The sequence below is a fragment of the Sceloporus occidentalis genome, unplaced genomic scaffold (assembly GCF_023333645.1).
Source record: "Sceloporus occidentalis isolate IW3139 unplaced genomic scaffold, rSceOcc1.0.p SCAF_7, whole genome shotgun sequence".
Lineage (NCBI taxonomy): Eukaryota > Metazoa > Chordata > Lepidosauria > Squamata > Phrynosomatidae > Sceloporus > Sceloporus occidentalis.
Genome location: NW_028316987.1, coordinates 24181079 through 24194151, shown reverse-complemented (window position 1 = coordinate 24194151; position 13073 = coordinate 24181079). Strand labels below are relative to the sequence as shown.

General features: G+C 44.1%; 1 protein-coding gene across 1 annotated transcript in view; it reads left to right on the top strand.

The window, feature by feature from the left end:
* Positions 1-7816: 7816 nt before the first annotated feature.
* MOCOS (molybdenum cofactor sulfurase) overlaps positions 7817-13073 on the top strand; it is an 87136-nt gene continuing 81879 nt past the window's right edge. Inside the window, exon 1 of the mRNA XM_089532380.1 lies at positions 7817-7965. Within this exon, the coding sequence (XP_089388506.1) occupies positions 7839-7965 (127 nt within the window). The 5' untranslated portion in view covers positions 7817-7838. The remainder of the gene's footprint in view (positions 7966-13073) is intronic.

Here is a 13073-nt window from a genome sequence, read left to right as displayed (position 1 = left end):
AGCAGATTTCACTGGTCTGTTCAAACTTCATCACTCTGCCCCATTCTGGTTGGCACTTTGAAATCAACACCTGAATACATTATTTGAAGCTGCTTTAGAGTGAGTGAGACACATTTGCTGCTTCTCTCCCATTTGGTCTTTGGGGACAATAAAATATTTTTAAAAACTAGTTGCCACTTATTTATTTTTTATTCTGAATGTCCACAGAAATCCCAACATTATTTTAAAGATATATAAGCGTTCTAATAATTCATGTCAGTGTTTAAAACAATATTCAGAACCCACTCAGCCCTTAAGTACTGTGCTTGTGGCAATGGAGTGTGTTTGATGTAATTTTGAAATCTTTCCCTATTTCGTAAAAACTAATTTTATGGTTATCTCACAAATTGTATTTGTAAGTGAAAGATTAACTGTTTTTAAGGCTGGAACCATAACTTAAACATTTTAAAAGCTGCATGAGAATATTCAAGAGTGCTTTGCATTTAAGAAAATGCCTCCGTGTTTTAGCATCAGATAATGGTCCTTTTGCCAGCTTCAAATATGAAACACTTATCTCCTTCTTTTAAAACATAACACATTAAAAAAAAAAAGCTTATAGGAATTGTATGGTATCTCTGCTGTGAAACCAAGAGTACTTATTGCATATTGGTACTGTATGTTTTTAAAACTTAAAACAGATGTAAATCAGTTTGAGCTATATAGGAAGAAGCAATGGAGGTGGGAGAAGAGGTTTTTCTATTGAGAAGGTACTAATTTGCTGTCCCCCTCCCTTTCTGGTCTTCAAGGGCAATAAAAAATTAAAATGTAGTTTACTCGTTTATTTTCACATAATTCTTATGGAGAAATTGCTATGCATTGCTACCCAAAGAAAAGTGAGGGGAGTGGGGGTCCCTACAAACTGTCAACTTCACTTTAAATGTTGGGGAAATTAGCTTAGGCTTTGCAAAAGGTTTGGTAACTTTAGGAATATTGGCATCGGTGTATATCAGTATTCATTGAGGAGGACTACACATTGGGGTGAATTAAGAATGTTTTATTTAAAAATATGCAAGAGTGCAATCGAATGCACAATAATAGTTCAGAGACACTGCATTCAGAGCGAACTGAAATGGAATTATGGAATTTGGGTAGCAGAGTTTGAGGGCTGTAGAGGGGTGATAATTATCTGTCCAAAGAATAGACCATGGAAAACAAGAGTGGCTCAGACTGGGGTCTGAGGGAGTCACAGTTAGTGGAGGAATCCTCTGTGTATATGGAATACAGACTGGGAGCCAATTGTGTGCAAGGAGGCTAGGTTTTGGGACTAATATTTAATTCTGAGATCCTAATCTTAAGGGGTGTGCTACCCTGCATGCTAACAAAGACCTGATGTTCTTCCCAGGAATTGACAATGGGACTCCAGACTGACCAATCATTTTAAATTTAGAGTTACAAAAGTAGGGATTGGATGAGGTGATGGGAGAGGGAAGATGGCTGGGAACATGGCAGGGAGTAGGTGGAAAATGTAAGCTTACTGCTTAGGTGCAATGAGACCTCTTGATGTAAAAGGAAAGGGAGGAAGTGAGGAAGTCATCAACATACCCATTTAGCTTTGGTTATAGCATTAGCTGGGTTGTACACATGGCCTTGGCTCTTAACTCCTTTCTCACAGGAAATCCACTTGATGTTCCAAAAGCCATGCTGACTTTTAAAGAACGTGCTCGGTCCAAAATATAGAGATCTCAAATGCAGCGTGCGGTATGCATGGTGTACTAACAGTATAACAAAAAGTATTTAAACTCCTGTCTGGAGTGCATCATGTTTGCAATGTAGTCCCTAGTGCCTCTTCCTTTCCTAGCCCAGCTTGCACCTCGGGAATTTCTCCCTCCATGTGTGTTAGGAGTTTCAGCCACAGAATTTTAAGCATGATTATGCATGTGTGAGAAATTAATGCAATTATTCTTTAATTTCCTGGATCTTATGGAAGAGGTCACTTGTTCTTCCTGTTTTGTTGTTTATTCTATTTGTCTGCCTTGATTATTATAATAATTCTCTTTATCTATTTGCACTATTCATTGGATAGCTACATTCAATGTCCTGGTTATGTTCCTGTCACCCTTTTCTTTTACTTCTCTTCTTTCTTTTATAGCTTGAACCATATCATCTGTCATCAATTTTTTCTTCTCTCACTCTCTTTGGCCACATCTAGCATCTTTTTGCATTCCTCTTTGACTATGTCCTTGGCCTTTCTCCATAGTTCTTCTGGTTCCCAGATAATTATTCTTAATATTACAAATAGCTATAACAATAGCAATAGCAAGTATATTTCTATACCGCTTATCAGTGAACTAGCACTCCCTAAGTGGTTTACAATGTGCAAGCCAATTGCCCCCAACAAGCTGGGAACTCATTTTACTGATCTACGGATGGATGGCAGGCTGAGTGGCCCTGGGAGCCCTTACAACCTTGTGGCTGCAGTACTGACATTTAACCACTGCACCACCAGAAATCCATTTTTCGCTTTTTCTATTAAAAACAGTGATGCTTAAAATGGAACCCATATGTTTTTGCATAGGTGTGGTAGCCTGAGACATTGGAGCTCCAACATGAATAGTAATGTCAGCAGGGAGCCTTGAACGACTCAAGAGACACTTTTGGAATCTGCATTGAATCAGATATCTACGGTTAAACAGCTCCTTCTATTAAATGTATAGCAGTCAGCTGAACTTTACCATTTTACTAACAAATAAGAGCATGAAGATCCAATCTGGCACAGAGCCCCTATATGCACCTAGCCTCCCCATATGATTTTCCCTTTAAGCCTCAATACACTGTTTTGTTGTTGTTGTTGTTGTTGTTGTTTTTAGTGGCAACCCTGATGGAGGCAATAAACTGGGGCAGGATTCATGTTGTGATTTCTATTGAGCAATCAGACAAATGAAGAATATTTTGCGTGGTAAAGAAATTATGAGGATCAAAATACTGGAGAATACATATTTTTCTGGAATCAGCATACAGAATTTAAAAGGTTGTATTTTTTGAAGCCCCCATCTTGAGAATTATTGATGGACTATCTGTATTTGGCCACATTTGGATTAAGTCAGTATATTTCTCATCTTCTGCCTTCAAGAACCACTGATCTCCATTCATCTTCTAAGAAACCCTTCAGTGTCTCCTAAGAAATCCTAGTGCATCACTGGATGCACATACTAGGTCCACATGCAGTTTGCAGGTGATGAGAAATTAAGTTAGAGAAAACAGGGAGTCAGTTTTGCTTTTGTTGTTCTTATTCTATTTACTTCACACCCAAACCTTTGTGTTCTTACTTGATCATTAATATTTTGGCACTTTTAACTTGCACTGTATGAAAAGTATTAGTAACAAACTGTAGAAACTTGTCATTATTGTTTTTCATATCTTTTAGAGGATATTAAATGGAATATGGAAATGCGAGTTAGATTTACTCTTGTATTAAGGTTGAATTATTCTGATTTTTAAAATCCTGTCTGTTTGACTCATGCTTCTGTTTTCACTGTTATTATTTTTTTTAACTTTTGACATAAATGGGTGAACTATTTCAAGAAGGGAATAGTGCTGAAAGCGTACCATGATTAAGTTAGTCAAAAGACAGTAGGGAACTTAAAGGAAGAGAACGCAGAAATGACCTGAGATCATGTGCAGTATACTACTTTTTGGAAATCTAATGTTAGAAATGCCAAGCAAAGAAATGAAACAAACATATTAATCTCAGGTCATAGCCAGGAATTTACATCAACTAGTTAACCAATAACTAGATACTATCTAAATATTTGGCAGTATGAAACATGAGGTGAATGTGACATGTCATTTGTCAGAATGAACTGACAATGCACCTTTGTGAAGACCTAATATTAGAAGAGTCCATAGGTCCAAAGAGGTATGGTTTTGAGTTACCCAATACCTCCTTTCTAGCTAACCTTCAACTGCTCTAGCTAACCTTCATGTGTTGTTGTTAGTGAATGGAAGTTAGGAAGCAGTGCATCTGCACTGCAGAAATAATCCAGACTGATATCCATTTAACTGCCAATGCTATGGAATCATGGGCTTTTTAGTTTGTTGGGGCACCAGAGCTCTCTGAAGCGGCTGCATCCGCACTGCAGAAATAATTCAGGTTGATACTACTTTACCTGCCATGGCTGAAGGTTATGGAAATCTGGTAATTGTAGCTTTGTGAGACATTTAGCTTTCCCTATCAGAGCACTCAGGTGCCACAACCTCCCCTCAATTTCCAGGATTCTCTAGCATTAAACCATGGCAGTTAAAGTGGTGTCAATCTGGATTTTTTCTGCAATGTAGATGAAGCTGATGTGAGGTAATTTCTTTTTAAGCTACTTTTTAAACAAACGTTTAAGGGCATTGCTAGAGATGCTCCAAGATGAAATAATAATAATAATAATAATAATAATAATAATAATAATAATACCATTTATTTATTTCCTGCCTTCCTCCTGGTACAGGGACTGAAGGCGGCTTTATCAAGTGCTATGACATTGTTTTATTGCTCTTAAAAGTCTTTATTTTTAAAGTAATAAAAAAAAAACCCAAAGGTGCAAAGTAACATCCTGGATAAGTTTTGAAAAGTATTGTATGGAGTGGAGTGGGGGACAGCTATAGGTTACATAACAAATTATGTAACAAATTCATCACTTGAATCCTGTGTCCGGTTCTGGGCACCACAATTCAAAAAGGCCGTTGAGATACTGGTGCGTGTCCAAAAGAGGGTGACTAAATTGGTGAAGGGTCTTGAAATCATGCCCTATGAGGAAAGACCTAGGGAGCTTGGTATCTGTTTTGCTTGGAGAAGAGAATGTTAAGGGGTGATATGACAGCCCTGTTTAAGTATTTGAAGGGGTGACATGTTGAAGATGGAGCAAGCTTCTTTTCTTCTGCTCCAGAGAATAGGACCCAGCGCAATGGAATCAAACTTTTGCTGTTGTTAGCTTCCCTTGAGTCTGTGGTCATTATTTTTGTTTTCTTTATGTTCTGCATCAGACCTGCCTTTGCACTTTCATCTCTGACCTTCTTTATTAACTATTCCAATTCCTGAATGTCTTCTGCTAATATTATGGTGTCGTCCCCATATCTTCCGGTGTTAATGTTGCTTCCTTTTATCTTCACACCTCCTTTTTCTGATTCTAATTCTGCTTTCCTTATGACGTTTTCAGCATATAGATTCAACAAGTAAGGTGGTAGGATGCAGCCTTGCCTGACCCCTTTGCCTATTGGGAACCACTGTTGTGATGGGCCTCTTGTCCTTGGTACAGATTCCTCATCAGGACTATCAGACTATAGTGTGCCACTGTATTCTGCTTTGGTCAGGCCCCACCTGGAATACTGTGTCCAGTTCTGGGCACCACAATTTAAAAAAGATGTGGAGAAACTGGAGCGTGTCTAAAGAAGAGTGAATAAAATGGAGAAGGGTCTTGAAACCATGCCTTATGAAGAATGACTTAGGGAGCTGGGGATGTTTAGCCTGGAGAAGAGAAGGTTAAGAAGTGATAGCACTGTTTAAATACTTGAAGGGATGTCATATTGAGGAGGGAGCTAACTTGTTTTCTGCTGCTCCAGAGAACAGAACCCAGAGCAATGGATGCAAGCTCCAGGAAAAGAGATTCCACCTCAACATTAGGAGGAACTTCCTGACATTAAAGGCTGTTTGACAGTGGAACACACTTCTTCAGAGTCTCCTTCCTTGGAGGTCTTTAAACAGATGCTGGATGACCAAGGGCCATCCAGTCCAAACCCATTCTGCCATGCAGGAACTCTCAATCAACGCATCCCCATTGACAGATGGCCATCCAGTCTCTAGCCCTTATCAGATGAGTCTGGAACTGGGGGTCTTCAGCACTGGGCGGTTCGAATTCACGTTATTTCGCACAATACCATCATACCAGCATTCGAATGGCCCAATCCGAACTCACGTGAATGCGCGAGATGCCGAACTGAATGCGTACTGGCTCCTCTTTTTGGAGCGTGTTGGCCAGTGCGCTGATAAGGGGATTGGCAATATCCTGGATTGGGGCTCTGTTCGATCTCAGTGCGAATGGCTCTGGTGTGACTACCCAATCCTGAATTCCATCACAAGACCCCCAGATTCCAATTTTAACTTCCGGTGGGTCTTTCCTCTTGCCGGTTCCAGGGAAGCGGGGGGGGGGGGGGGCGGTTCCAGCGGCCTCCTCCTCCTCCTCCCGGCTTGGGAGCCAGCATAAGCTGCATCCCAAGAAGGGAAGAGGCGCGGGGGGCCGCTGGAATCGTGGTTCCGGCAGCCGCCTCCTCCTCCTCCTCCCGGCTTGGGAGCCAGCATAGGCTGCATCCCAAGAAGGGAAGAGGCGCGGGGGCCACTGGAACGGCGGCGATCGCCGCGATTCTAGCGGCCCCGCGCCTGTTCCCTTCTTGGGATGCAGCTTATGCTGGCTCCCAAGCCGGGAGGAGGAGGAGGAAAAAAGCATCCCCATTTACTTAGATGGCCATCCAGCCTCTTTGACAGCCGCTGGAACTGGTCCTCCCCCCCCCCCCCCAGAATACATATTCACACACTCACACACACACACGTACAACCGGGCATTGCTAATTTGTTGCAAGGGAAGGTCATGGTAACATTAAAACCAAGCAGGAATGTAGAGAGGAAACAGAGAGGAATGTAGAGAGGGCACGTTGTATCGCGATTGTTAATGTGCATGAGCTGGCTCTCCAGCTGTTTACCGGGCTGTCATGACGTGACCTCCCCTTTCACCCCGGAAGCGTTTAAGGTCGCAACCCATGCAGGGCACCACTGAGCATGTGCGAGGGGGCCGATACGAATCAGCCAATCCTCATGTTGAGCACCGGTGTGACAAAACATTCTGCACTGAATGCACTTCGCGCGAATGTGTATTGGCCAATTTGAATCATGCCAATTCGGAGCGGCTCCCAGGTATGATGGTATTGTGCGAAATAACGTGAATTCGAACCGCCCAGTGCTGAAGACCCCCAGTTCCAGACTCATCTGATAAGGGCTTTTGTTTAAAGACCTCCAAGGAAGGAGACTCCACTACACTCAAAGAATCTTTGAGTAAGAGTTCCTGCATGGCAGGGGGGGGGGGTTGAACTGGATTGCCTTTGGGGTCTCTTCCAACTCTAGGATTTTATAATTCTATGATCAGATGTAGCAGCACCCCCATGTCTTTGAGTGCATTCTGTAGCTTTCTGCGATTCAAACTACGGGAAATGAAATGCCACCTCAATGTTTGGAAGACCTTTCTGACAGGAAGAGCTGTTCAACAACCTAACACGCTCCCTCAGAGGGTGGTGGGGTCTTTGGAAGCCTTGAAACAGAGGCTGGAGGGCCCCTCTGTCAGGGATGCTTTGGTTGAGAGTTCCTGCATGGCAGAATGGGGTTGGACTGGATGGCCCTTGGGGTCCCTTCCAACTCTAATAATAATAATAATAATAATAATAATTTTATTTATATTCTATCTTTTCCCATTGGAATCAAGGCGGACTACAACATGAGTCTATGAAGTTACTTTGGGAAAAGAACTTCCCAAGCTTTTGGGTTGGCCTCTCCAGTGTTGCTCCTTCCAACTTTCCCAATGTTGAGGGAGGGTCGTTTTGCTTTCCTCCCAGCACAGGACGTTCCCTCCAAAGATAGCAGGAGTGAGGCTGGCTGCTGGAGCAAGTGCCTTGAAACAGACCCAAGGCAGGGCCTCCCTCCCTTTGGCCCAGGGCCATGGCAGGAGGAGCCAGGGGAGCCGCCTCTGTCCCTCCTCCTTTCCCTCCTCCATAATAACCCTTCCTGCTCTGCTGGTTTGTCCTTCGCCTGTTTTTCCCAGGGGAGCCCTATGGAGCCTTGGCTGGAGCTGCTCTCTTTCCAGGCTTTCCAAAGGGGGCTCCCCCCAGGGGCTGCCTATGGCTATGGCAAGGAGAGCCCTCAGGGGCTGCAGCAGAGGGAGTGCGCCAGGCTGGGAGGTAACCCCCAACTCGAGCTGAAGGGGAGGGGGCTGGTAAGAAGTTAGTGAAGGAAGAGAGACACAGAGAGAGGAAGGGGGGACCAAAACATTGGGCTGGACTGGGAATGTGGGCACCCTTCCTCCTCTCAGCTGTTGATCTTCTTTTCTGGGCTGCCTGAGGAGCCTCCTGACTAACTAGGAATAAAGTTATGTAAAGTTCTGAATTGTGGTTTAGCCTGGAAAGGTCAAGGAGTGATATGATAGCCCTGTTTAAATACTTGAAGGGATGTCATATTGAGGAGGGAGCAAACTTGTTTTCTGCTGCTCCAGAGACTAGGACCCGGCGCAATGGATGCAAACTACAGGAAAAGAGATTCCAGCTCAACATTAGGAGGAACTTCCTGAGAGTAAGGGCTGTTCCACAGTGGAAAGGTCTGTAGTGGGATCTCCCTCCTTGGAGGTCTTTAAACAGAGGCTGGATGGCCATCTGTCGGGTATGCTTTGACTGAGAGTTCCTGCATGGCAGGGGGTTGGACTGGATGGCCCTTGGGGTCTCTTCCGACTCTAGGATTCTATGATTCGATATGGGGAAAGGTCAGCGCTTTGCTTTTCTAGGAAAGAGGTCCTGCCAAGGAAGGGAGCTTGGGAGAGAGTTCTGGCAGAATGGGGTGGAAAAGGAGACCCAGGCTGACCTCTGTCAGAACTATCTCTCCCAAGCCCCCCTCCCTGGCAGGATCTCTTTTTTACCCCACCCCACCCAACTACAGTTCCGATCACATTGAGCCATGGCAGTTCAAGAGCCTATCCACACTGGAAGAATAATCCGGTTTGACACTGCTTGAAGGGCCATGGCTCATGGCTAGGGAATTCTGGGCATGGGAGTTCGTTGAAGCACCAGAGGTGCCTCAACGAACTTCTATGCCCAGAATTCCCTAGCCATCAGCCATAGCCCTTTAAGCAGTGTCAAATTTTAGCTTTTGTGTGTGTGTGGGGGGGGGGGGGTTGGGCTATGTGGCCACATTCTGGAAGAGTTTGTTTCTGATGTTTTGCCTGCATCTGTGGCTGGCATCTTCAGAGAAAGAAGATACCAGAGGTGTCAAACTGGATTATTTCCCCAGTGTGGATGCTGCCCTAGTGGTGTCAAACTAAATTATTTCTCCAGTGTGGATGCTGCCCTAGTGGTGTCAAACTGGGTTGTTTCTCCAGTGTGGATGCCACCCTAGTGATGTCAAACCGGATTATTTCTCCAGTGTGGATGCCACCCTAGTGGTTTCAAACCAGATTATTTTTCCAGTGTGGATGCCACCCTAGTGGTTTCAAACCAGATTATTTCTCCAGTGTGGATGCCACCCTAGTAGTTTCAAACCAGATTATTTCTCCAGTGTGGATGCCACCCTAGTGGTTTCAAACCAGATTATTTCTCCAGTGTGGATGCCACCCTAGTGGTTTCAAACCAGATTATTTCTCCAGTGTGGATGCCACCCTAGTGGTTTCAAACCAGATTATTTCTCCAGTGTGGGTGCCACCCTAGTGGTGTAAAACCGGATTATTTCTCTAGTGTGGATGTTGTCCTAGTGGTGTCAAACTGGACTATTTTTCTAGTGTGGATGCCCCCCTTGTGGTGTCAAACTGGGGATCTTACCACACGGGGGCTTTTTGAGCGTCTGTTCGAATTGGCCGATGCGTATTCGCGTTATAACGCATCATTCATTCACACTCGCGCTCTCTGAATACGCTTTGCCGATTCGTATTCACGTCATATCGCAACATTCATCCACACCTGGGCGGCCTTCCGGATCGAGGTCTTGCGCATCGGCCAGTGCAGATTGGATGACCACACCAGCCCAATACAATGTGTGTTCGCCAAAGCGCATCAGCAGCTTTGCGCATGCTCTGTGGGGCTCTGAACGGGGCGCAACATTTTTAACTTCCGGGGGTGAAGAATGAGGTCACTGTTTAGCGCGGAATATCGCGAGAATTGCTGCCTTTAGCCACTTACGAAAGGGGTATGCTCCGTGTGTGTGTGTGTGTGTGTGTGTGTGTATATATATATGCACACACACAAATACATACATACATACTTATATATATATATATACACATAGTGGTATAACCAAAAGTGTGATGCCTTTTCTATGTGTAAACACACATTTGTCTGTATGAGAGTTTTTTATATATATATATATATATATATATGTACTGTGGAGCAGCCGAAAGTGTAATGCTGCATGTATATGCTTGCACACACATCTGTGTGTGTGTGTGTGTGTGTGTGTGTGTGTATACACACACATACATATACATATACACACACACACACACACACATATATATATATATATATACACACACACACAAACTGTGGAGCAGCTGAAAGTGTAATGCTGCATGTATATGCTTGAACACACATGTTTGTGTGTGTATATATACATATATATATATACACACACACATACACACATATACATATACACACACGCTATATATATATATATATATATATATATATATATATATGCAGGAATATATTTCCCTGGATGGCCATTGCCAAGGATCCACTCAGTGAAATCATGCGGTCAGTACATTGCCATTCAGGAATACTGGATCACCCACCCATGGCAATGTACCTACCTTTCCCTTGGGATTGGGATGAGTTTATATATATATAATATGTATGTATGTATGTATGTATGTGTCTTTTTAGATTGTAAGCCTGAGGGCAGGGAACCGTCCAATTAAAAAGATTGTATGTACAGTGCTGTGTAAATTTACAGCGCTTTATAAATAAAGGTTAATAATATATATATATATACACACACACACACACACAAACACACATATATATATACAAAAACACACTGTGCCACAGCCAAAAGTGTGATGCCTTATTTATATGTGTACACACACATCTGTCTGCTTGAGTGTTTATATATATGTGTGTGTGTGTGTGTGTGTGTGTATATATATATATACACACACACACTATGGAGCAGCTGAAAGTGTAATGCTGCATGTATATGCTTACACACACATCTTTGTGTGTGTGTGTGTATATGTATATATATATATATATATATATATATATATATAGACACACATACATATACACACACGCATATAGACACACACACACACACACACACACAAACTGTGGAGCAGCTGAAAGTGTAATGCTGCATGTATATGCTTGCACACACATCTTTGTGTGTGTGTGTGTACACACACACACACACATATATACATATACATTCCTCCCTCCCCGGACACAAAAGGTTTCTGCTTTATCTCGTTCAGTGGAAATAATGCTCCCAGCCCCAGCGGTTGTGCTAAAAGGGGAAAGGGCCACCAGAAGGAGAAGGGGGAAATTCCAGCGCAGCATCATGGGAGATTTGTAACCGGTGGTCTTCAAGAGAACCAGCGGATTGGATGTACACACCAGCCAAAGCAGCAGGGGTTCTGCACTGGCCATCAGTGTGGATCCAGCCGATCCCCTAATTTAGCGTACTTGGAAAACAGAGGAGCTGGCTGCCTTCAGTTCGGAACCCAGCCGTGAATACGCATTGGCCAAAGCGTATTCACGTTATATCGCATTGGTCAATGCGTATTCAGAGCTCACAGGTGTGGAACTCCAATGCTATATAACGTGAATACGCATTGGCCAATGCGAACTGACGCTCAAAAAGCCCCCGTGTGGTAAGGTCCTGGATTACTTCTCCAATGTGGATGCCGGCCTAGTGGTCTCAAACTGGACTATTTCTCCAGTGTGGATGCTTCCCTAGTAGTGTCAAACCGGATTTCTCCAGTGTGGGTGCTGCCCCAGTGGTGTCAAACTGGATCATTTCTCCAGTGTGGATGCCACCTTTGTGGTATCAAACTGGATTATTTCTCCAGTGTGGATGCTGCCCTAGTGGTGTCAAACCGAATTATTTCTCCAGTGTGGGTGCCCCCCTTGTGGTGTCAAACTAGATTATTTCTCCAGTGTGGATGCCCCCCTTGTGGTGTCAAACTAGATTATTTCTCCAGTGTGGATGCTGCCGTAGTGGTATCTTAGTTTAGAGTTGTAAATTGCTCAGACACTGTTTGTTCAATATGAAGCAGTATATAAATGAAGCTGTTTGTTTGTTTGTGTCAAACTGGGTTGATTCTTGGATGCTGCTCTAGTGGTGTCAAATCAGATTATTTCCCCAGTATGGATGCTGCCCTAGTGGTGTCAAACCAGATTATTTCTCCAATGTAGAGACAGCTTTTCTCTCCACTCACCCTCTCTGTACCAAAGCACCGGGAGGAGTAGACCTACAAGGCTGCATAGAGAGATAGTGAACCCCAAGGTCCTTGCTTGCTTGGCTTTCTGTTCCTAGGCACTAAGGGCTAGTCCTTGAAGGAGCAACCACTTCCTTCTCTCCCTCTCCCATGCACCCACTTTCTGGGTGGTATTGTGGTTGGTAATGAGTCCAGCTAGCACAGTCTTCCACACTGCTCACTAGCACAGTGAGGTAGGAGGATCAGCAGGCAATGGTCGTGGTGGTTGCTGCCTTTCTGAGATGGTTTGCCTTCCCTGCCCCTTGCCACCCAGTGAGAGAGGGCAGAGTAGGCAGAGCAGACCATGTTCGTCCCTTTTGCCCTGCAAAGCCCAACAGAAAGAGATAAGATGTACAAACAGGTACACTCTGCCTGGTAGAACGTTAAAAAGGCAGGGGATCAATTGGGGAGAGTGACAGCCCTCAGTCGCCCAATCTTTGCTGCCAAAAGGAAGCTCCTGCTCATGGTCCTCTCAGGCTGGAAGGGTTCAGTTTATTGGACTCAGTGCTGGAGAGCATGAGAAGGGGACAAGGAACAGCTGCCATCTCTGGCTTCCATTCCTCCATGCCTGGTCCCCAAAGCATGGCGCCTAGAGAAGTGGAGGGAGGGAGGAGTCACTGCTGTCATGCCATGATTGCTGGGCAGCCAGAACTGGGCAAGTGTGATGAATGTTACTGTCTCTGAGCTTTTGTGCCCTCCTGGTGTCTCACTATCCTATATCTCTGGGGGATTCAGCACAATGAATTGGGCATAGCTACCTCAAAGGAGCCAAGGGAAGCTGCTCCATTAGGGTTGCCATAAATGAGGAGCTCCGAACCGGGACAAATG